General features: G+C 37.4%; 1 protein-coding gene across 1 annotated transcript in view; it reads right to left on the reverse strand.

Annotated features, from left to right (window-relative positions):
• Positions 1-8,204: 8,204 nt before the first annotated feature.
• The window catches only part of LOC108915465 (putative uncharacterized protein DDB_G0282133), an 87,877-nt gene continuing 69,538 nt past the window's right edge, over positions 8,205-26,543 (reverse strand). Inside the window, exons 5-15 of the mRNA XM_018721500.1 lie at positions 21,289-21,350; positions 17,486-17,557; positions 16,838-16,975; positions 15,761-15,826; positions 15,473-15,664; positions 14,345-14,585; positions 14,042-14,291; positions 13,218-13,422; positions 12,613-12,943; positions 12,103-12,232; positions 8,205-11,114 (exon numbers count right to left, since the gene is read on the reverse strand). Of these exons, the coding sequence (XP_018577016.1) occupies positions 9,590-11,114; positions 12,103-12,232; positions 12,613-12,943; positions 13,218-13,422; positions 14,042-14,291; positions 14,345-14,585; positions 15,473-15,664; positions 15,761-15,826; positions 16,838-16,975; positions 17,486-17,557; positions 21,289-21,350 (3,212 nt within the window). The 3' untranslated portion in view covers positions 8,205-9,589. The remainder of the gene's footprint in view (positions 11,115-12,102; positions 12,233-12,612; positions 12,944-13,217; positions 13,423-14,041; positions 14,292-14,344; positions 14,586-15,472; positions 15,665-15,760; positions 15,827-16,837; positions 16,976-17,485; positions 17,558-21,288; positions 21,351-26,543) is intronic.

A 26,543-nucleotide genomic window follows, 5' to 3' on the forward strand; every position in this document is an offset into this window, starting at 1 on the left:
CGTTTGGTAGGCCTCACGTGTCGTCCCTGCGGCCTTATAATGCGGGGGTTATCCATAATGGAGGCGCTTAGGACATTGTTTTAAAAAATACTGTGCTTATATTCCCTTTTTATTCGAACGCATAAAAATATATATACACAGGGTAGCCTGTGATCCCAAATGGGTTCTACGTGCTTTACTTTAAGTGATACCTAACTTACTGAACACGATGTATTTTTTTCAAATGTGCATTAACGCGAGATTCTACTGGCAGTGTAGAAGATATCGGTAAATGTGGAGTTCCGATCCAATGTACTTATTTGGAATTTTGATTGTTTAATAAAGCATTGAATTGAAAAAAAATGTGCAAAACTGCACTCTGTATACGTGACATAAATTTCCTCATTTACTTTTAAATTCAGTATGCACTTCTGTGTATTTCTAATGGTGTTATCGGAACGGATTCATTTGAAGTGGATATTGTTGTATGCACTCATCATTAAAAACGACTTTATATGTGGAAGGAGATAGAGAAATTAAAAATAAATTGTTGACTTTATCTGATAATTATTTTCTGTAACTACTTAAATATTACATAAAGCGGTTATAATTTACATCCGGTGTTTTATAAACAAACAATCACATTTTTAGTAAGAGAGCAATAGCACACGGGAATCGTCATCTTTTCGACACTATCTAAATTATAGAAATGTGACCACCTAATCGAACCTAATATCGAAAAATGCACTTGGCCTCTTTTGTCGAGTGTTTTGTTTGAAAGAAGAGGTAAAAATAAGCTATTTTTCTTATTCTGAATTGTTTTCAAGTTATAAGCTATACCCTAGAGAAAACGTGTCTTAGTTACACAATGAAGAGAATTGTTTCTATCTTCCTTTAGTGCAGTCGCTGAAGCATTTTGGCAACCAATTTTTTCGGATGGAATGAATTGACGTGAACTTTGAACTGTAGCTAGGAAATAGCCCAAGAAACAAAAGTTATGTAGTGCCGATGTGTGCTTTTACCCTAGGGATGGATTTTTTATTAGAAATAACCTCACTATTCGACAGAGGGACGAATTGTAAGCAAAAAATGTTTCTATAAGAATTTTTTGTACCGTCAATACTTTTTTGAGTTATTTGCGCCTAAACATGTTCGTATTTGGCCCAAAAATGCATATTTTTGAGCCATTTTTCGCGAATATCTCAGAAACTACAAGTTTTATCAAAAAAATTATCAGAAGCAATGTAGGCTCAGGAAAAGAAATGCAATACATTGTGAATGCACCTAAAGAATATTTTAAACTGTTAAAAACTTTTTTTTCTATTTTTTTTGGCCATGGAAGGGTAGTTTTTAGGGAATTTTAAGGGTTGAAAATTAATTAAATTTCATAAATTATATTAAAAAACATGAAAGGAACTTTATCCAACATATTTGAACATGAATTGAATCTTTAATATACGTAAATCTGCTATTTTCGCATTTGTTTCGTACAGGGGTAGTTTTTACCCCCAAATAGAAAAAAGCACACACTTCTAGACGATATAACTTTTGAAATGGGGGGTCAGATGAGCTTGTATGCAAATTTTCAGGAGAATCCATGCTATCCGAAAAAATTGGGAGCTTGTACCTTATTTTCGCCTTCATTGACTTTTTAAAACTCTAGTCAAAAGACTGCCGTTAATTACGCATTAATAGATATTAATAAATTGCAACACGGTAAAAACAATTGATGTGTGATAGACTAGACCACCATACCCATATACGTTTTTGGAATCGCTGAATCCGAATCCGTTTGACGAAATTAATAAAAGTAGAAAAAAGTTGCTTTTACTCTAAAGATAAGAACATTTTTTTCAGATTAATCGATTTGAATTTGTCCATGACAGATTATCTGGAATTAAGGGGATAATAAATTCATCATTCCGTGACAGATTCGATTTGTGTTGTTACTACTATTAAAAAATTTATCTCGCTGCAGGTTGTCCTTAGTTTTGGCATGTTACACAGCTGGTATGTTGTGTTGTAATATCCTGTTATCTCAATCAGCATCAGCGAATTATGTAAATGCTTACAAAACTACACCGCAAGCGACAAAAATATTTCTAGGGGTCCCTTTATTGTACCGGGTGAGCACAAGCAAATCACCTTGATCCATTTTGGCTTCTATAAATATTTTGACAGTAGTTTGTCCATCGCTTTACTTCTGGGAAAGTATTTTTTTTTTTTACTTTTGTAAACTAACTGATTTAAAACGTAGAGTCAAAATAAACGACTTTCCTAGAGTCCAGTACATTGTTTTATTAAAGTTTGTACGATTTTCCTGGAAAATATACTCTTAACGACTTTGTAAAACGAAAACTGGGAATCATAATGCAAAATTTCAAGGGAATCTTCCCTATTAGAACAGCTATATGCAAACGTAGCGCTGGGGCATTAAAAAGGATCGAAATAATTCTAAGACTTACTCCGGTAATTCCGAATTAAATTAGAGATTAACGTTATTGTTCAAAGATAAAGGTTTACAACTTAATCCTCTCCCAGCCGCGTATAAAATGCTCGCCGTTAGGCGCAAACAACGCATCCGGCGGGGGGCGTACACGCTCAAGGCTGTTATTCGAGAGCGGTTGTTAGAATTACCATATTTCTTGCCGGCGCTAAGGGTTGAAGGGGGTGGAGGATCGTCCGGCAGGACAATAGCCGAGGGGATGGGTGGCGCGCAACTGCATGCACACATAGCTGCCGGAAAATTTATAACATCTGCATTAATTCCGTAGCAGCGAGGGAAATGAGTTGTAAGGAGGATGATCGCTGTTTTGCCGTTTCTGGGGTTCGGTTGTTTTACGGCCGCCCCCGTGATTCATCGCGCAACGAAATGTTTATCTAGGAATCTACTTTAACGATAAAGGGCTTTTTCCGTAGAATGGTTGCTCTGTGCACAAGAAAAAAAGGAAACGCCGCAACAGAACGCTGTCCTTGCTAATTTCCATTGAACGGCGCCCTTACAGGTTATGGGAACGCACACGTAGCGCCGATCAGCGGAATCCCATTACGGGCGTCGTTTAATTAACCATTTAATTCGCAGCGTAATTACACGGTTTCTCACTCCGGCCCTCGGCCGATTAACGAGCTATTTGGTCCTTTGCGAGCCGGAATTCCAGCCGAAGGTATTTTTCTACCGATCAGGACGGTCCATCCCCCGGGAAATGTGATTAAATCAATAGGTCTGATCCGTAATACCCTGCGGGGTAAATATTTGGTTACTCTGTAGCGTTATTTGCGAGCACCGTTATATTTTTGCCTTACGCTAAATTGGCTTGTGTAAACAGTGTCCAGAGAATCCCGATGGGAACATTTTAAGGCGAGAAATCAAGCGGTTTATTCGATTTTTCTTTACATCAATGTCAATGATGTACAATGAACTGCTTCTAGTAACGATTACACGGCGCTGGTGTTGCTTGTGGTAACTCTTACTACTAAATATTGAAAATAGAATCGAATAACATGTTTAATAACACGAGCCCACGAAAAAGTTGTGTCCAATCACCCGCCTATAAATAGAAGTCACCTAGGATGGCTCATGATGTGGAAGATCACTAATAGAAATAAAGAAACAGTTACGGCCCCAAGTTGGGACCTTGGGGAACACCTGAGTAAGCTTCATATCCATTTGAATTTATACCATTATCAGTATGATAGTTTTTTTCTTTGTAATGCTCGTGTGTCACATTTATTTCGGAATATTTTATCCTTTAATCATTGACTTGTTCAGAAATATAGATTAAAATAATTATATTTCAAGTTTTTAAGTTTTCTGTGCAATAATAAATTAGGTAATAAGGAAATCGTTTGACCTAATTTAAATAATTTAGCATTAACTATGTCATAAACCATTAGAACTGGATTAACGCAAATCAATTCTAGTTTAAAAATATTTTAAGAATCTAATAACCGTAGAAGGTTGTACCGTTATTTTTCGCTTTGTTATCTGTGCTTTAATTGTAGGCATTTTGTAGTTTTTCAATTTCGCCTTGGCGATAATTAAGGCTATTTATAACTAACCCGGAAACAGAGTATATTAACTGTTTACTGACAATTAAATATATAATAATTTAAATTGTGAATAAAAATTAAATGATTTTTTTTTCATATATTATGTCCTCTAAGATACCAGGAATAAATTTAAATATAAAATCATATAGTGCAGACAACAAAGGAGATATTTTTATAGTTGTTAGACAAGTAGATACTTTCTGTCACCTTTAATGTTGCCACAGTGACATGTTTAGTTGCAAGTGCACCCCTATTGGTCACTAAATTGGAAGAAATTGGATGACAGAGTTTAAAATGAAATAATTTATTGATCAAATACTGTCAGGGATATTTATAAAATAATTTTCCAATAATTGTGTTTCCACATTTTGCTTACTTATTAGTAAGGCTGTCAGAGAGAGCCGCAATTCAATGGCGTGCCAAGCGGCTCCATGGAGACATACGCGAGCCGCTGTCTCGGAATGCTTTTCACGTTTACGTCACGTGAGTATACTGTTGCGGATGTTACGTAATTAATTCCTATCCGTTGGTGTTTATGGTGGTGTATTGTAAATGATTTAATTTGCTTTTTAATAAGTAATGCGTACGCCTCTGTCCCGCGGCTTAGTTCTGACAGCCCTACTTACTAGGGATATAGCACATCACATAACATTACAGCTAATACACTGTCACTGTTTCTACTTTTAATACTGATACAATCTTTATATTACCTACGTATTATCTGTGTGTTCAATGGTCAATAAGGGCATTCTATGTAGATGTTCAGTGGGAAATGTAGGGAGAGGGGGTAACTAATTGACTAAAAATAAAACAAGTTTTTCGTAATGTTTTATTGAAAATTACCGATAGTGTTATAGAACAAATTGTTTTTTTTTACCTAAGTACTCACAAGTAACGAAAAATAACCCTTACGTTAGAGTATGCAAAGTAATGCAAAATAAATCAACCACGTATCCAAATGCAAAATTACTCGTTCCTTAAGAATCCGTTGTCAAAAACTGTTATACTATAAAAAACAGGAGTCGACCTTCAAATAACCTTGAACACGACCTTGAAAAATAAATCAACCACATATTCGAATGTAAAATTGCTCGCTCTTTCAGAATTCGGGGACGAAAATTGTATTACCATAAAAAACAGGAGTTGACCTTCAATTAACTTTGAACATGATCTTAAAAAATAAATTAACCACGTACCCAACCGTAAAATTGCTCGCTCTTTCAGAATCGGAGGACAAAAGTTGTATCACGATCATAAAATAGTAGTTGACCTTCAAATAACTTTGAATATGAACTAATTTGGTCAAACGGACAGTCTATCTGTAATAAATGGTGAATTTCAAAAACTTACCTTGCTTATCGGTCTCGTTATCGGTCTATTTAAAAAAAAACGGTCTTGTTTTGCTCTTTCTTAAATATGAACTCATTCCATGAAAATATTCTAAGCAAAACTAAAGTTAGACAGTCCACAAACGATTTAAAGGTATAGGTGGTTGCATACTACCAAAAAATTATGCTCGATTCGTATGTGAACTTAATTTGTTTTGGTGCCACTGAGTATAACAAACCTCAGACAGTGTAAAAGAGTTCCCAGCGAAATATAAATGGACACAGTGCAAATAAAATATCGCTCAGGCGGAGCTCACGTGCAGCAGCACCCACCGGCGGCAGCATTTTTAATATAGCAAAGCTCCGGACTAATTTACTTCATGTCGCTCCCGCGATTTACGACGTCTTCACGACGTCGACGCTTTTCATTTTATTCCTCTCATCGCGACTTGTGCATTCCATATTTCAAAGGAACTTACTGCCGAGCGAGCTTGTTTTTTTTTTCTCCAGACTGAACGCGTATTTCTAGCAAACAGGTATATTTGTCGTGAGGACGGGGACATGGAAAGAAAGCTCGACATAAACAATATAAATTTTAATTGCAAGTTGATATACAATAGACTTGTAACAGTAAACGCTATACCTATACAAAACGAATCAGTTACAGCATGTACGGTGGACAACAACAGTTATTACACTAACAATTATTGTTTCGTTTCAATTTATTGAACTATAACCATTTATATGTTAAAGGTAAAATTTACGCTACACCCCTGCCATACAAGTGGAGGTACGATATCGATCCATTTAGGCTATTCTAACACGCCTATTTTGTATTAATAACAACTGTCGTAAAAAACTGGACGGGTCAAATCAGCATGTACCACTAGATAATGAGATATTGCGGTCGTACACCGGGGTCAACTTTGATCCCGACTATTCCTTGCTACGTACAGGGTGCCAAAGTCCAAAGGACGCGATTACAGGGCGTAATTTTAAGTGGGAGTGATAATAGAATATAAATTTGGCAACGTTGCACTGGGCTGGTGCGCTCGGCTCACGAATTTCAAATAATACGCTACGTCGAGACCGCGGTGTTGCCGCTATTACGCATATGGAGGATAAGTTAGTCAACGACAGCAGTTTGAAGGAAAATTATTATAAATTATGTATCTTACAAGTACCTAATCGATTTCTACAAGCTGTCATACGATTCCTTAGATATCGGTTTCAAATTTATACAAGTGGCTGTCAATTGTTGCGCATTCTAAGTGGAAAAAACAAAAAATCTGCATTCTCATAAGACTGTACTAAATCGTGAAAATTTATTTTATTAATATCTCGTCTCTTGGTATCCAAACTAGTCATAATTTTTTTTGAGGATTTTCTTCATATTATTACTTATATTAATTTTTTTTTATGAATATTTGTTCGTCAATTCCAAATCAGACAAACCTCCTTAAAGGCCCATTTATTTGGATTATTAGGTATGTGCGCGCTGTTTTTTACACCTAGCCTAGTTCATGGTACAAATATGACCCCATTCAAAATTACGCCCTGATCTTTGATCTGACAATTTTACCTAGTTTTGTCTTCAAACGAAATGCTGATTATATACACTTTTAAGTTCCGTATAATTTTTCCAATCATGTAGAAATTTAAGACAAAAGTTACGTTGAAATTAAAAAATTCTTTTTGACACCCCAGTACGACTATTTCAAATAAGAAAAGTACCTTATAAACTAAATAGAAAAATAGAGTTTAAATAATAAAAATGTAATTATATATAATAATAATTCCACACCACAGTCCCACGGGAAAAAAATGTATGTATGATACACCAGACCACCATACCGATACGTTTTTGGGGTCGCTGAATCCGAATGATCTAGGTCAATTCTAAGTGATCGTCTCCGATGACCTAAATAACTTTTATAGACGTCACTTTTCCGATATCTCAGTATGGTGACGAGATACCATCCTGAGAAGTGCTACATTGATATTAAATTTGATCTTCGGATGACTTTGAAAATGAAAAAATAACTCCACCAAGTATTCCAACGTACAAAAGAGTGACCGCAAAAAAAGCCATTTCTCCGACCGTTTTTGAGACTGACAGAGGCGACAGGGAAAATCCTAAAAATATTCTAAAAATATCCAAATACTCGTCATTAAAAATGAAAATGAGTTTCACTTTCAGTTTTTCGAAAATCATCCTTATTTAGGGGTTGAAGAGACAAAAAAGTGAAAAAATTAAGAATCATCAACAGTTGTAAAACACTAAATATTTCTATGTTGTTAAAATAATATTATGAACGTGAAAATATTTAATTTCGAATTCGATACGGTCTTGTCCGGATTGAAAATCAACCTATAATATCCCTAAAGGGGTGAAATCATCCCTTAAACGCCTAAAAATGCAAAAATATATTAAAAGTAATTTTTCTTTTTCTTTTATACGTATATGGTTGAACTTAGGGGTGGTTTTACCCTCATTTAGGGGTATTTTCCTTCGGATCTAATGATTGGCGGTTCAATGATCATGTATAAAGGAAAAAGAAAAAAAAATTGTAACTTCTAATATATTTTTTGCATTTTTAGGCGTTTAGGCGATGATTTCACCCCTTTAGGGATATTAAGGGTTGATTTTCAATCGGGACATGACCGTATCAAATACGAAATTAGATATTTTCACGTTCATAATGTTATTTTTATAACAACAGAAATATTTGGGGTTTTACAACTGTTGGTGTTTCTTAATGTGTTAACTTTTTTGTCTTTTCAACCCCTAAATAAGGGTGATTTTCGAAAATCTGAAAGGAATGCTCATTTTCATTTTTCATGACGAGTTTTTGCATTTTTGTAGAATATTTTTAGGATTTTTCCTGTCGCCTCTGTCAAAGTCTCAAAAACAGGCGGATTTTGCGGTTACTATTTTTCGCTCTTTCGAGGTCAGATATTGCATTACCATAAAAAACAAAAGTTGACCTTGAAATAACCTCAAACAGGAGGTAACTAACTTCATCATGCAAACACCGATTTCGGATCCAGCGGTTCCAAAAACATAATTATGGTGGTCTAATCTATCACACAACGATTTTTTTTCCATGGGGCTGTTACTGGAGTAATATGCTAATAACAAATTACTTACAATTGGGTAACGTATGTAGGGGGTAAAGATTGAAATATTTAAAAGATTTATGAACGACAAAGTACATTGTCAAAAAAATGTTTGAAACCAGTAAATTTATTATTTATTTTTTCGTTTCTCTAATAAAAACGTCGCTATTCGCGGTTCAATCGTTGATTTCTTAATTTCACACGGCAAATTTATTATAAAAATCGTTAGCCTTATGTACAGTGTTGATTATGTACAACAGTTATCAAACTTACTAGCATAGTTGCATGCTTGAAAACACCTTAAACAGTAGTTACTTATCACAGTCTCGAAATTTCAATCTTCGTAAATAACAAGAAGTGCAAATTTTACAGTCCCCTTAGACTCTTAATACTCCACAAGCCCAATAACGGAAGTGACGTTTCGGGACTAGTTAGTTTTTAATGAAGGGCCGGAAGCAAATACAGTAGTAAGTTTGTCCGGTTTTAGTGATATTTATATATTGCACCACTCCCAACCACCGTGTAGAAATATGTACAGAATAAGGAAAGCTTAAATTAGGTCGTTATGAACTATTTTCCGAAACCCATCCTATGAAATATACACAAGATATACAATAATGGTGATATCAAAAAATATTATGAGCATATTCTCTTCTTTATGCGCCGCCCGACAGCGAGGTCCTAAATATTTGCGCGGCTTGTAACGCGTCTACGCTGCGAGGAAAAAGTTAGGACCCCACCCGCGAGCGGCTTCACCTTACCCTATATTATTAGACTAGCATGAATATTGACAAATATAAAAAATACAGGTTTATTCGTCGTGTGGTATATAAAATAATAAGTGTATTAACCAGTGAATGAATTAGTATGGTTGTGTTTATTCTAATATGAGTGAAGCGGCTCGGTCAGCTGTGCTCGGGTTAGTTTTTCGGAGTTTTATGGTTGCGAAATTGTTAGACCTGCAAAGAACCAACACCGTAATTATACTGGTAACGTGCGGCATAAAATAAATAAGGCGGAAGACAGACATTGGCAAAAATGGCACATGCACAAGGCGCGTTTTGGTCGATAAAAGGCGATTTAAAATTCCTGAGAATTTTTAAATCGCCGCTTCACTTTCTTGGTGACGTGCCGGTGGAATCCAAGCCCCACAGGTCGTACCAAGGCCCGTACATGTTCCCGTTATGCGGCGATTTCTCGTCAAACTTCGAGTTGTACTCGGGGTTCTTCAGCCTCTTTTGCAACGTCTCTCCGTATTCCATCAGCCCTATCTCTTGTTCGTACTTGCTGTGAGTCGAATTGTTACTATTCGTCTTCGCCAGCTTGGTCCTGGGAAGAAACTGTTTGTTGTCCACAGCGTCAGACAACTCGTCGTTCGTGGAATCGTAGTACTTCGCGAGATTGTCCCTTTTACTATCGGGATCTTCGTGCGATCTTCTGTTGCTGGTCATCATCCTGTTGTCTCTGTTGCGACGCTCCACGTCCCCATCGATGCTTTCGTAGCTGGGGCGGCCTCTTCTCTCCGTAGAGTTGTTTCTGTTGTTAGACTCGGCGTAGTAGCGTCGTTTATCTTGAGTGCTAGTCTCGTTCCTTTTGTGACTTTGGCTGTAATATCTCTCGTCCACCTCCTCTTTCTTGTCGTTTTCGTTACTCTGGGGTTCTATTCCAAAAGTTTTGAAACTGTTCGTGTGTCTCTTGTCGTGGTACTGGTAGATATCTTCGTTTTCCATATCTGGACTATTCTTGATGGAACCGTTCCTTTCCAGTCTGTTATTTATGTTGTTCTTCTCCTGGATGGCGTTCCTGGACTGGTTGCCGTCTTTGTTCGGTGAAAATTTGCTGGTTTTGGACAGTTTTTCTAGCTTCTTGCCCAACTCGGCTACGTTGGGGAAGGGATTTTCGTTTTTCTTCACCTTCTGGTCGTCTATCAGGATGGAATCGTAGGGATCGTCACTGGTCAAGTCAGACTCGGCTTCGGATTCGCTACCGGTGGAATCGTTGCTGTATTGTTGGAGGATGTTCTTTCTGTTGACGGTTTTCATCATCAAACCATCACCGTCATCGTCATAGAATTGATCGTCGAAGTTGGAAGTGGGAGAACTGGGCTTCTTGTAACTTTTGTAATCTTCCCTGTCCATTTTGGTTGGTTGTTTGGTTTTCTGCTTGTCGTTGAAGCTCTTGCTGTGTCTGACCTCTTTAGATTTGGTGTTTCCCTTTTGCTTTTCTTCGACATTCTCACTGTTGTTGACGATGTTGTTATTTATAGTCCTGTCAGAGTCGTTAGACTTATCCCTGCTAGGTCGACGCACCCTATCTTGACTGTTAATTTTCCTCCTCATCTTATTCTTCTCATCGTCAACGTCCACCAGGTCTCTGTGTCTCCAAAGGGCCATTCCTTCCAGTATCTCGTTGTCAGAGGCGTTTTTACCGAACTTCCAAAACGACTTGGTTCTCTTCACCAAATTCTTTTTCTCCTTAGACGCGACTTCTGGGTCGTCGGACATGTAGAACCTGTTATCTACCAGGTTGCCATGGCTTCTGGATGGCTTTATAGAATTCGATTTCCTCATGCTGGTAGTGCGTTTGTTCAACGTGTTGTTGTTCGCGTCTCCGTTCGTTTCCTTTACTATTCTTCTTCTGCGTAAACAATGACGTTGAGAGAAAAAAAAAGAAAAATAAAAGTAATAAGAAACTGCGATTACGAGTTAGGCTGTGTACTTCGGGTAGTAGCCACCAAGTCCCAGAGATTAGTGCAATTATGTAGCGGAGATGCAAAGTATAAGGGGTGCACTACATTACATCATGCAACAAGTTTACAATTTTTTTTTAAAACGAATTAAATTACTTTGAAATGGAACAATGGTGGGAACTTTTTGGCGTTTAGTAGTGCATGTCCGTTGCGTATCTCGAAAAATCGGTCCCAAAAAATCTCCCGTCTATTTCTGTATTTGTGGAAGATCTAAAAATAAGGTTATGCGATAGAAAGTTATAAATAATTTTTAATAACCATTATAAATTAAAGTTAAACAATTAAAGCTGTTTTTTTGTGTGTGAAACGTTTAGTTCTATATACACAACAGTTTCATTGATGAGCTGTAAATGAAACGGAACCTGGTTTTCAGTAACATGCACTTCAACGAAGTAAAGAGCCTAACTGTAAGTCGCTATCGCGCGGCATGCAATTTAAATATACACCGGCCATATGGGATAAGTGCAAATTCCCCTTATTCGTTTCGACGGGAACAATGTTATTGTATCGTTAATTTAAACTATTCATCTTATTAAACCTCTAGTAATGACACCATTAAACGATGACGTATCAGTTGTAAGGCCTTCTATTATAGACGGTAATAAAATAAACAAAAAAATTGTTGGCATACACGTGTGTAATGGCAGAACGTTCTAATTCAATAATTAGTTCTCGTTTACTACGTAAACGGGAGGCTTTTTGCGAGGGTTCTTTTTCGAAGTACCCTCGACTGCATTAATTGATTGGAGTGAAAGCCATTCTTTGCCAGAAAGGCACTTATCCGGCGGATCCGGGGAATTTGCACTTATCCCGGAAAGCAAATAACAACGCGCACACACACAGCGGGCAATGCCGCCAATCGAGCGGCCAACTTACCGGCTAGGCAATTTCGTCTGACCGGGGATGGAATCGTCGTCGGAATAATCAATTTCCGGTTGCGGCGGCGGGTCGTTGGAGAACCCGGAGTCGTTGCTGCTGTGGAGCGACACGTTACCCACAGGCCCCCCTGGAAAAAAAAATAGTGAATAGAGGATAATTTGTGTGGATGCTAAGTGCAAACAGAATTGTACCGAACGGTCTTTCTACTTATAACTTTTAAAAGGATAAACCGATCGAGACGCAATTGGTACTGATGGTGAGTTAAAAGTAAGCCGCATCTAGTAAGAAACGAATGAAGCGGAAATGTTTTTTGATATTTCTAAACTCTACTGTCTTCTGCGACTGGAGTATAAAGTTTATTGAGAACAATAACTCCTCTACAACTTTGCGGAATGAACTTATCGCAAGTGCCGAGACTCATCCGCTCCTTGTAAGGAGTCGCGTCAGCGCGACGCATCACGACTCGACCTTCCAAAACTGTACACTAGGTGGCAGAAAGTAACTCACCTATCTTGCTTCCTTTGGACTGCAGGTGTAGCGGTAGAGGGGCTGCGGCCGTCGGTCGGTCCGACCTGGAGGGTGCCGGGTGAGTTGAATAGGCGCCCGATGGCGGCGCCGTGGAGAAATTGAACGTGGAGGCTGAGGATTTGATGCCAGCCGTGGAGTACGGCGACTGGAAAGTGGGGTCCAGGTTGCTCTTGCCGGAGGAGAAGTTGGCGCTCTGGGATTGAGGAATGCCGCCACCCCCGCCGTTTTTCTGGTACGGCAGCGACGGCGTCGGGACTGGAGCCGGCAGTGCTGGCGGCGGGATGTTGTTAGAACCGATTGCTCGCCGAATCTAAATAAAGGATAGCGTTGTCACGGTAGAGAAAAAAATGTAGGGTAGAGTCGAGGAGAGACTACTGAGAGACCTTTTAAAGGAAATCGTGCAAGAAAAGCCACACGACGCGATAGTATATCTCTCTTCCACTCGCCCTTGATATCCAAGACTTCTTTTATTCGGAATATTCCTACGTTTCGAAATACAAACAATTTCCTACCTACTAATGCTTTAAACTGGCTTAGAAAAAGCGAAATCCTTGGTGATTGCAAGTCTAGCGCGTCTACTCTACCTGTTTAGCGTTATTGGAAGATCTGTGTAGGTGCAGTGTGTCGCCAAACATACGGGGTGTCGGTTGTTCTAGCGTGCTGTTACCGGAGGCGGCAGTCGAACCGCCGACAGCCGACGAGGACATCAAGTTGGCGGAGTTGGTGGGGGTGGCGGGTGCGTTGCTTAGTTGAGAGGATCCACCTGCGTCACTTCTGTGCGTTGGCGATCTGCAGGAAAGCTTAGATGTTGATGGTATTCATAAATAGTTATAAAATAATCATTTCCCATTGTTTCATTTTCTAACAAATAAGCATATACTAAGAGAAAAAATCCCATTTTCGGTGACCCCGTATATAGAACCGAACAAACAAAGCAGTATCTCGATATCGATATTATTTCTACATGTAACTTTATTTGTACCATCAGCTCTCAGAGAGTTTTATTAAAACCGAACCGAAACCGGGATCCTATATCCGATGAGGCGAGATAACATCTCGAACCTAATTCTTTATATTTGCCTTGTTGTGGACGACGTCTTCGGGGGCTATAATCTCGATAAAGCCCCTTTGGCTCTCCGCTTCCGAATCGATGGCCCCTCATACATAAATATAGAACATAAACTACTTCAAAACTCGCTTGAGCATTTTTTAGATAGAAAAAATAATGGTTAATAAGGAATAACAGGAAAAGATGAATAACTGCAATTTTGTACAGTATTTTTAATGCTGGTGTACTAGAAACAAAAGGAGTCCGGTGTAATTATTAAAGGGGTAGCAGGACTAATGCCAAAAAGGAACATATTTTTCGAAAAATGGAGTAAAAATAATGATAATTAAGGTTACTCACAAGGTAGGATCGTCCAGGAGTTCCGTGTAGGCTAGAGGGAACCACCCACTGCACTGGGTCCTCAGGTTCTCCCCGAACTGCCAGCCCTTGTTCCTTTCGCCGATGAGGGAGATGAGGTCGCCCTCGTGGAAGCTGAGCTGGTTCTCTCCACTGGAAAGGTAAGCGTAGAGGGCGCGCGCCAGCTGGGTGTCCCACGAAGGTGGCGGCGGCACGGCCATTGACTTGGGACGGCGACTGGGCGTGTGACCATCTAAAAAATCCAAAATGAGTATTGGAATCTTCCCTAGAGAGGAAGGATAATACTTTTTCTGGCACCGCTACCTTGAGCAAGCGAGTTATTGGACGAATTAAGGTTGTACTCGGATTTGGCCCTGGAGAGGGTGTTCACTGGCGACCCCACGTCTTCTATGGAGCGGATGTCCAGGCAGGAGGCATCCATGCTCTTAGTTTTTCTCAACTGTGAACTTATACTCATACGATCTTCCTCGAAGTTGGGACTTCTTGGGTTCGAGTAAAGGTCCTCGTCTTGCCACACCGAAATTTGCTGGAAGCAAATGATATTTAGGCGTATCCAAAGTGTTTCTCACGTATTCATTCTTTATTTTATTATCAGTCGCCCCGTGAATTATATATTCTTTATGGAAAACAGACGTAACACTTCGAAAACATTTCTGAGACAATGTACCAACAACTCGGTATTCCATTTATTCCGCGGTTTTTGTCAAAAGCTCCGAAAATTATACACAAAGACACGCTAATTGGTCTGTTTAACTATCTTTATTCGCGGGAACTTAATGAAGACAGTTTGTGTTGCAAGATTGATGAACTTTACTTCCAAACTCCCTTCTTTGTGTAGCACGCTTTGTCAAGATAACATTTTAAATTCAGATAGGTATTTGAATGCGAAGACGGATTTCCTTGTATAGGAAATGTTATTTCGCTCGTAATTCATCCTTGTTAAATTTAAATGAGTGTATTCGCCGTTGCAATCCCGAACTGATTTCCTGTAAACAAGTGTGACATAAACTCAAGTTGTAGCTGTGTAGCGTATACGTTATTTCTTGTAAACTTCTGCTGCTTTCACATAATCGGCATAAATAATGTAACAGTGTTATTTCTCGTCACATATAAATAATGTTAAATATCTATTAAGGACACATATATCAATCAACAGTCGATATTTGTATAATCTTGTTACCGACTTAATAAAATGTCGATTAAAAAGCATAAGTGCAAGCCCAAAAGCGATTGCTTTGGGGATTTTTAGTTAGATCATCTTTGGACCATGAATACATCGAGCAGACATTGTTTATCCATTTCTTAATCCGAATAATATGTATGTACATTATACGAAATTTTTAATCTGCGACAATTTGACCAATTTTTCTTTCTCGGAATGTTCGCGTTGAATCGTAGAGCTTCTCTACTCACCCTGAGCCTGTTACTGAAAATATTCTCGACGGACTCCGGCAGATATTCCCTCGTCTTCGCCACATCCGACCATTTCTCAATGTTCTGCTGGTACGCCTCAACACCGTGGCTATAGTAAGACAAATAGTGCTTCGACAGGGAGCACTGTCTCTCCAGGACGAAGCCGTACCTCCTCCGCTCCTGCGTCATCGCCTGAAAAGGATAACATTAAATTACAGTCGAATTTGAATTTCCGTTTATCGCCAGCGATATTTCAATGCGAGCGATTTAAATAGAATTCGTACTTACATTTTTCAAGCTCTGCTCGCAGAAGGCGTCCAATTTTGTCTTCTCCTCCTCGAGGACCTGCATGTTCTGCAACAGAAAGGGTTCCGTCAGATTTTATGACGTCCGGGTAGGGGACGGGTATTCATTTTTGGTTGTCTGGCTGGGGGGTTTCGGTGATTTATCGTTCTGGATATTCCTAGGGAATAGTCGGGATCGACATGTACATTTTACGGATAGAGTTGCGAGGCGATGACAAAGGGTAACACTCTCGACACGTCGAAATTGCGAAGCGGAATCGTTTTACTTTTATTCCATTTTTTTTGTTTTAAATTCTAGTTGAATAAGCGTTGTTCTGCAGATACGCTGGGAAGTAGGAAGGGCGAAAACGGAACGAGATAACTGGATCAAGCCGATTCGGAAACGTTGTGTGAAGTTGCGAGTGATTTTTCATATATTTTTTTAAATAATTTACATAATCCTTTTGAATTTTACATTGAGTTACATTAATTTTTAATAATTTTGAATTCCAGATACAGTTTTTAGATAAATACAGTACGCGCCTAAAGTATGGAATAAATTCAGTAAAAACGAAACAAATTTTTTTTGGGAAAAATCCCCGAACAGGTCGATTTTTAATTTAAAAAGTACATATTTTAGCATAAAAGGCGATTTTCAACCGTCATTTGTTTTGGAGTAATGACGTCATCTACATTTGTTTTTTAAATAGCAACCCCCTATTTTTTTCTTGATTCTGAAAGATCGTTTCATTGTCGATCCGACAGTATTAAAATGTTGCCATCTTACATAGGAAAGTTTTCGAGTGAATGACGATTGAATGTTAGAAAACCCTGAATACAAACTGTTTTTTAGAAAACAGTTTGTATATAAATACTTCTTGAATTTTCTTTTACTCGAACAACACCCCTTGTTTTGAAAACTTGCGTATCTCAACAATCACTCAAGTCGACCCTAAATAACCCTCTGTTATTTCGCCTGCGTCTAAACATGTCGAGCCCTCAGACTTCCCCTTTTCCGAACGTTATTTCGCAAAGTCAGCAAAGGCATCGAGCCGCGAAGCAGAATCCGGACGACTATTACCTTGAGTTCCTTGTCCATCGCGAGCCCGGTCTTTGTGGACCCCCTGGACTTCTTCCTCTGCTTCTTCATCATTGCGGCCGCTTTGCTGTAAGTCTCCGACCGTTGCTTGTGCTGCTGCAAGAACCGCTTCTGCTCCGACTGGAAAGAGAACGTTAAATTTTTTATATACTCAATCGCGCAAACAAATTAAAAATGCCTTTTCATCGGGCATTCCTATAGCTTCAAACAAGTTTTAGAAAGTTACGAACGTTGTACTCATTTCATTGCGATTTATGTAAGTTATCCAAAGTTTTCTTATTAATTTTTAATTGCTGCTTTCTCAAAAATCCCGCAGTTGGCGTAAACTTCACGAATAACTCCATAAATATTTCGTATCGGAATTAGCGAAGTATGTAGGTGTTCCGGAAGTTGAGCTGATGCAATTATTATTAGTTCGCGTGCCTCATTTCATTTACGTTAAAATATAAGCAAGCTGGGAAATGTAAATATTTCAGGATTTTAAAATTACATGAACCTCTAATAACTCAATCTCCTAAATATGCTTTGTGACGTCACACCGTTCGAAAGTCTCGAACCGACTGTTCTCCGCGCTTTTAACTATTAATTGTCTCAAATTGATGTCAGATTTTTAAAAAGGAATATGTTTACCTGCACAACTTTGGTGTCCTTCTCCAAGTTGGTCTCCAGGGGGACCAGCAAATCCACGTAGAAGGCTTTGAGCTAGAAAGAAGAAAAACAACTCGTCATTACCGGCAGCAGTTTATATTATTGCCGTCTATGCTTAAATAATACTAATGTATTCAAAGGCTAACGAGATGCAAATATTAATTAGATTAGATTAGATTATACCGAAAGTTGGACGTAAATATTTATTTTGCTACAACGGCTGAGCTGCACTCGGTAAATATAAACGAAATATGGGGGGGAGGGGAGGGGAAAAAGTTTTGTTTATGTGGGGAATAAACGTAGTTACAAACAGTAGGTTTGACTGATTAGTAATTATTTAGCTATTTCCTCAAAAATTATTAACAGAACGTAAATAACTATATTCTCCTTACAAATTCACTGTTTTTTTTTCTTTTTAAGTAACGAAAATTCAGTCCCACTGCATCATTCTGATCTCTGATTGTTGTTAGATTTTTAACAGTACTTATTGGAATAATTAAAATCGAAAATATTAACGTATTTCGCTTGCACGCATATGACAGGAAAGAAAACGCCTAAAGCTGGAAACTGATATTAGACTAGGTGGTATCTGTTTTGGTTTGGGTGAATCGTATATCCACGGAAATTTTTGGCTTTTTAGCTTTCAAATATCACTAGAAATGAACATTTTTCTATGCGCATAAAAAACGTGGGCTTAACTTTTGGCAGCACAGTATGTTAAAAAAGTTCGAAGAATGTCATATTTTTCTTCCTATTTAATTATGTATCTTTTCAAGAGTTGATTTTAGGCGAAAATGGAAAGGGAAAAAAATGTTTGTAATTAAATTTTACGTAATATAACTAGTTACAAATCGAATGATTTATGATTATTATTGTAAAAATCGAAAAAATCTCCAAAAATGGGGTTAAAAATCATTACTTTTTAGGGATTTTTTTTGGGGTCTGTATGTTGTGTATGGGACCTTCATACTTGGCTCAAGAAAAGTTCATGTTATATAGAATCATCACACCAAATTTCATCAAAATCGGTTCTATAGATTTTGCATAATAATTTTGCAATCCAGATTTTGAAAAAAAATTGCAAATTTTCAAAATTTTGCACAGCAAAAACCAAGACCCTTACATACTTGAAAATTTAATCACATATAGAAGGGCTCTCAAGCTTTCAAACGCTATTTGAAAAATTCGAATTCGTCAATTAGGAGAGCTCTGGCGCTTGTTTAAACATTGGTCGAATTTTTGGACTATAATTTTGTATTTTTGTAATATAATGAGTTAATTTCTCATTTGCTTATATTTTAAACAGTAAATAATAGTTGAATTATACTTTAATCACGAAAGAAATGATGATTAAATTAATAATTAATTAATTACTAACTTTTGACATACATATTTTGAAAATAATTGTTGTTTAAACAATTTTAGAATATTTAAATAAATTTGTTTTTGATCTTTGATAAACAGTATATAAGTTTATGCACTTACCTTTGATACAATAAAAAAATAAAGTTGATAATTAAAAGAAGTTTAAAGATAAATAATTAATTAATAATAAGTGTTTGAAATCTTGAGGAATCTTCTATATGTGATTAAATTTTAAAGTACCTACTTATCTAAGGGCCTTGATTTTTACTGTGCAAAATTTTGAAAAATTGCAAATTTTTTTTCAAAATCTGGATTGCAAAATTATTACGCAAAATCTATCGAACCGATTTTGATGAAATTTGGTATGATGATTCTACATAACATGAACTTTTCTTGAGCCAAGTATGAAGGTCCTATACCCAACTTAAAGACCCCAAACAAAATCCCTAAGAAGTAATGTTTTTTAACCCCATTTTTGGCGATTTCTTCTATTTTTACAATAATAATCATGATTCATTCGATTTGTAACTAGTCATATATTGTAAAAAATTTAATTACAAACATTTTTTTCCTCTTCCATTTTCGCCTAAAATAAACTCTTGAAAAGATACATAATTAAATAGGAACATATTGTGCCGCCAAAAGTTAAGCTCACGTTTTTTTTTATACGCATAGAAAAATTTTCATTTCTGGTGATATTTGAAAACCAAAAAGCCAGAAATCTCCTTGGATAGACGATTCACCCAAATATGGACACTTTGAAACAGATATCGTAAGCACGGGACATTACATGAGAATACACGAAATTATTTTGTCAGAGTAAGAAGTAGTTAAAACTGTGGTTTGATTTATTTATAAGTTACTGCCAACCGTATTGGACCTGGAGTTTTATAGTCTTACAGTTATTTGGCAAGATTTTAAAACATGTATTTAGAAAACTTGCAATTTTATACCCACATACAAATTTTCAGTTACGTGGAACATTTATTGGAGGCGCAGTTATTTTAAAAAATGTACGCTTCTCATTTAATTAAATCAAACTCTTCGGAATATACGATTTTAATTTAGCGAGACTGAATTTAAAACCGCCGTTACAAACGCATTTATTTATTTTATTGATAATGGGATACCTAGAACGCACGCCGCCCATTGTATTTTCGATTAAAAATAAATTTTACTACAGAAATATTTGTTTAAAACATTTGTTTAATTAAAATCAGTACAAACCCATAGGTCCCGCTGAATTAAAATTATGATTTGAATAATAATATAGGAGTAATATAAAAAAACGCCGTTGCGAACCTGATATATTTCACAATTCCGGTTCCGTTCGATCACTTAACGGTTCGACAGTTTTTAATATATTCATTAAAATTCGTTTTCCCGGCGAATTTTTCATGTATGTGCGAGCGGCTTACTGTCGGCCAACGTTGATTTTCGTGGATTGAGAACGGCGAGCGGTGGGTGCTCTAATTAATTGTCCCCTTGTTATCAGGTACGAGAAATTTTAATGAAATACCCTACAAAATGTAGGCCTGTCAACTGTTTCATTACGTACGCTTAAACAGGTTATCGGATGGGAAATCCAAAGGAAATGTGAACGATTTAACTGAAAACGTCATCAGTTGCCTTTTTTTATTTACTTCGTGACAAGTAAATCGACAATTATTCAACCGTATAATCTGCAATTCAAAGAAACGAGGGTATGCCGACTTTGTTCTTTCGTGAGCTAGTTTTTCTTTGTTTTTACGTTTTAGATCCATTTCGAATTTTTACCACCAAGAACGGCGGTGACAACATTTTTAACACTAAGGCGATATTTCGCATTGTATTAGCTATGTTCTGAGTCATATGATACGCGATATACGCAAAGTATTTCGTAATTTCGAGATTCGTTTATGAGCAGCTACACTTTTGCTTATATAATACAAAATCATTTTAAAATATAATAGGAATTTAGAACGAAAATCGTGGAAAGAAGTACGGAACTATGCAACTTAATAACAAATTGCTAAGCGTCTTCAAATTCGCGCGAAATCCTCGAGCGCCGAGATAATGGGGCTTAGGGGATTTTAGGCAGTCTTCCCGTGATTAAATTAAAGAAAAGGCAGTCAACGCACCGTGACGGAGCGGGCCAAACGGAAACAAATGAAGGTGGGGGACAATTAATCCGTCAGATAGCGGAGTTACAGTCTTTTGAGAGAACGCTTAGCCAAAATACGATAGGAGGGGGTTAGAGTTAATTGTGACACGTTCGGAAAAATTTGCCTCGTTTTAATTCTCTCGTCCGTGTACGAATATTCCGTGGGGTGGACACAATTTGTGGAAAAGTGGAATAATCAAGGACATTTAAATTCACGGAATTTCTCTATTTTCTCATACCTTGATATAAAATGGGTTATATTCTTTCTAGTACTTACAATATTCATTTGTTGATCTTGGATTTCCTTGTAGACTTCTACAATTTTCATTAATGCAGCACCTGAAAACAAGGAAAAATAAATAAATTAGTACCTGTTATAACTATTAAACAATAATTATTTCTAAAATGGTTTGCCTCAAATTTTTGCAGTTACTGGATAGTCTGGTAGCAGGACTGATTGAACAAAACCAATAGGAAAAACGTCAGCGTTAAATTTATCTACTATACATCATTTATAAATGGATTGAACAATAGAGGGCCAAAGATAGAGCCTTGAGGCACTCGAAAGTTTCGAAAAATCTATATAATTACATAATATAGAACTGAGATATTTCATTAATATTGAAATAAATAAATTCAGCTGTACAAATCTTTTGATCGACCTTGAAGTAATATTTAGGTGTCGAATAGAAGCATTACAGTGTTCAAAAGATCTAATCCTATTTGATATAAACTTCCCTTTAAATTCCCTCCCGCCGACTATACAGCATTCATCAAGCCGCCAACATCTTTTCCAGAGGCAGTGCAAAACCTCCTCTCCCCCTTCCCCCCCCCCCATCCAGAAAATGGGATTCCTACCGTAGTCCCGCTTCTTGCTGCGACACACGGCCTCCTTGAGGTCGTACGTAACCAGACAATGTAATTACGTCGGGGAACGCAAAAAGGTCCTCTCCTTTGAGTGGATGACTTATAGCCGTCGCGTCGCAGAGGCGCTTTTTGCCGGCTCCTGTTATTGTCGCCGTATCGCTGTTTCGCATCACGTGTAATGAAGTTTAATGCTTTGTGTGCGTTTGCGGGTAACTCGTTATGTCCGGATGGAGTTGCGCAGTCCGTTTCAGTACTACCAACGGTGATAATAGGGGAAGGTAACAAGAAAATCCCGCAGGGCGGGTATTAGAAACGAAATGTAGTAAAAATTTAATGAAAAATATTATCAGCTATGTAAAATCCACTAGTTAAAAATGTACGGCATTGTTTTATTTATTTTTTTACTTATGAAAAGTCAATTACAGTCATAATATTTTGAATATAACATTTTTAATTTATAACAAGGAATTTTCAAAATATTGTAAATTTTCACAATATATTTATTTGTTTTTTAATTCGAATTTTTAATTTGTACCATTAATTATAACCGGACATGATTTAGTACGATAGTTTGTGGTTATATTTTATCAAAAAGGTGATTGCCGTACAGGAATTAATGATCTTATCGAAAAAAAATAAAACTCAATTCAAAAATACAAGTAATTGTTTATAAACTTTTGCATTAACCATAATTTTCAGACGGCATGAGAGTTAAATAATCATGTGGAATCGATGCCGTACATTTTTCAATGACTTGAAACAATGGGGGCTAAAATAGAGGGTTGCGCCCTACATTTCTAACCCCTGTATCAGCAGATACGTACGGCGTCACTAAAAAAAGTTATTTACGTATCAATCCGAAACTTGCAGTATAAATGTCGTACTGTAGTAAATCACCAAAAACCGGGCCAAAATTTTCAGAAAATCATATTTCCTGGCTTCCTGTATTGCTAATTTTGTACGGCATTAGGTCGATGAAGTCCTGTTTACATTAGAACGCACAATGAATTTCATTATAGTATCTATTGTGATATGCCACAAGGTAAAAATTTATTAGGCAGGCCCTTATAAAGCCATATTTTTATTAAGCAAAAAACTGCCACTTTGCACACGACGCATTTGAAATTGTTTATGGAAGTCCTTATGTCATCAACAAGCACTAAAATGCTTGCTTAAATGCGACCAAATTCGGATACATTTAAATAGACCCCCAGAGTTCCCGTCAAAGTTGGCAAAACTTTTCATTTTAATTAAAATAGAGGAGTTTACACAAAAAAGCACATATGAGAGTGTATTTGCTTTTTACGATGTATTCTTACTTTTTATGTTGCGCATTTTACAATTTAAAACGTACAAGTACGAAATTTACTAACCCAATTGAGGGGTGTATCCAAATTTCATTAAAAAAGTCATAGACGTAGAAATTCTATTTAAGAAAGAGCACCCGTCTACACGCCACTGGTGATTCTAGTGAATTGTTTGTAGGTAATTTTTAAAGAACATTATATCGCCACAAGACATACTCAATTTGGCAAATTGTTTTTAAAGATATCACGAAAAAAGTTTAAAAAAAAATCGACACCTCATATCTCGGCTAGGAACTTTTTGTTCAACATTGTAAATTTACAATTTAAGTGAATTACAAAATAAAGTGAAAAATTACATGTTTAGTGTAACTTTACTTGATAATTTTACATCACCTAGTGTGTAGTCAAGTCAACAAACGATCTAGTGTGTAATTTCACATAAAAATGTTCATGAGTATAGGGGGGGGGGAGGGGGGGCAACCCAGAAGTTTTTCCATTAAGCAGCGGCCGAACGCCCTTCGACAGAGCCACTGCTGCGCTGTAAATCCTCAGTCGAATCACATCCGATATTCCATTAAATGTTAGTATTTGAACGGGGCGCCCAAATAAATGACTTGCCAAACAACAATGGCCGTCGGCGAAGGCTAATGCCCAGGGGCGGAAAACGCAATCGGGAGAGTCGCAGAAAAAGGCCGATAAGAAATAATTCGGCGCATTAGCATATGACCCCGGTTTTTGTCGGCCGGTTAAATTTGTGCAAATTACATACAATCAAAATATATTCCACAAAGCAAAAAGCCCCGTAGAGGCGTTGCGCCCGCAGCGGAGTTCGGTCTTGTTTTTATTACTTTCGCAGTTTGTAATGTTTCGGGAGACGAGGAGGGAGGGATAACGGGATTAGCGAATTTCAGGGAGTCAAACGGACATCAGACTCTGATTCGGCGACCCCAAAAACTTATAGATATGTATATTTACTTTGTTGGCAATTGATTCCCTACATTTGACGTTGAACTGATCTTAAACCAGATCTGATCGAGTCAAACGGACACCGGATTCGGATTCAGCGACTCCAAAAACGTGTAGATACGTAGGTTTGGGTTGTTGACAATTGATTTTCTACATTTGAGCTTGAACTGACCTTAAACCAGAGCTAATCGTGTCAAACGGACACCGGATTCGGATTCAGCGACCCCAAAACCATATGGATACCATGGTCTTGTCTTTCGGACCTGCCACTTTTTTTTGTGGGGATGTGTTATTATGCTCGTATTCATGAGTGCCTATTACCTATTAAAAACAGAGCTATTTTTTTCCATTACTAAGATTTTACATAGCATTGTTAAAAAAATAGACAAAAATTAGATAAATAGATAGATATTGTTAGAAATCGAGCGAAGACCGATAATGTGGACACTTAACCCGAGAGGCAAGGGCTAAGTAAAATAAACAAATTCCTCAGCTAGGGCAGATGAGATACATTCACTATTCAGCACTCGGCATTCAATATTCGACGGCAGACGCCCTTATTTACTAGCTGTTTTAAATGCCTTATAAACTTTTTAACTCAAAATTTTCCACGCTTAATCTCGTTGCGGTTATTCTCCCAGCTCACGACAGCCGACACGTGCATCGACCACTGCATCAGCAATATCTATCTTCCTTACGGACGGACGCTGTTTGTAAACGATACGGTGCCGATGACACACATCTGGCCAACCTCCGCGCGCTACTCGTTTCCCTGCTAGGTTCCCCCAGCGACGCCAATGTTTGCAAAGAAAACAGTCTGTTATCTTTGCCGGCCAGAAACACCTGTACGCGGAAGGCTGATAGCGGGATTTCCCAAGCTATATGGTGTTTAATTTTCATTATTATAATGTCCACGGAGCAGAACGATACGGCTTAAGAATTGCCTCCGTTTTATTGATATAAGTCCTGTCTAAACTACCACCACTTCTATCATTCACCACAGAACATTTAAATTGACTTTCTCAAGAAACTATACTTTTCCAACCAAGTTAGATCTCCTCGCAAACGACCACTTTGGAACTATAAAGAGGCCCTTAAGGCCACATCTAGTATTCCACCGACTGTGCATGGCTTGCAGTAACTCTTCTACATTTTCCACATGTACAACATATTTATTCCCTCGGAGAACGTTTGCATACTGCAACGACCGCGCCGAAGGGGTTACGGAGAGTACAAGGACAGATTATCGTAAATCCTGGATTTTTTAAATCCCACAGAGGTTCTCCCGGAGTTAAGCTACGTGTGGAGTGTCTCCATGTTCCTTCTACTACTACGTTTTGTGTTCACTATTTTTCAAATCGAGCGTAAATATATCCGGCGTTATTTTGAAGCCACGAATTTCTTGAAAAATGTAGTAGCTATACAGGATGTCCCTAAATAACTGTCGCAACGGAAAACTGTAAATTCCTCTTAAAAAAATAAACATTATTTTCCTGTTCAATTTTTCTCTCCGGTCTTTCGTTTTCGAGATACAAGGTGTCAAAGCTTTCATTTTTTTATATTTTTTGCCAATATCTTAGGAACCGTTTGAACTACAGAACTTAGTTTTTGTACACACGTTACCACTATTAATAGCTACTTTTTCGCACCCTTCTCTAATTCATTGAACGTGCCACTGGTGGAAATTTTGAGATATCGTAAGGGTTTCCCCCCCCCCTAACTTTTACGCCACTTACGGAAAATTGACATTTGACAGCAAATTCTGAAGCGCCAATGAATTTTACACAAGAAGAGTTCTCTTGGTTCATTGCTCTAAAGTCAACCGTTTTCAAGAAAAATGACTTTATGAACAAAAACAAACATTTTGCTAACGTTCCGAAAAACTTTTGTAATTCAAAACATAGGTAGTAATAATTAACAATTTTAACGAAATTTAACAACATTAGCAACAAGTAGTTATTAATAATGGTAATGTGTGTACAAAAGCTCAAACCTGTATTCAATCGGTTCCTAAGATATTGGATAAAAATCTGAAAAAAAGTTTTGACACCGTGTATCTCGAAAACGAAAGCCCGGAGAGAAAAATGGAAGAGGAAAAAAATGTATCTCGTTTCAAGAGGAATATACAGTTTTCCGTTGCGACACTTATTTAGGAACACCCTGTATATGTTTGATGATTCGCGATATCATTAATTGAAAGAATAAAAACGGGGGACCAAGTATCGAACCCTGAAGCACTTCTGATATTTGATTAAATATATAAGATTTGCATCCAATTAAATGCGATGGGAAATATTTGATTTAAACAAATGTAAGAGAGAATTACTGATGTCGAAATATTCAAACTGCTAATAGCGATATACCATGTATAGGGTGGCCCAAAAAAAAACGA

This window comes from Anoplophora glabripennis, unplaced genomic scaffold (assembly GCF_000390285.2).
Source record: "Anoplophora glabripennis isolate ALB-LARVAE unplaced genomic scaffold, Agla_2.0 scaffold791, whole genome shotgun sequence".
In the NCBI taxonomy this organism is placed as follows: domain Eukaryota; kingdom Metazoa; phylum Arthropoda; class Insecta; order Coleoptera; family Cerambycidae; genus Anoplophora; species Anoplophora glabripennis.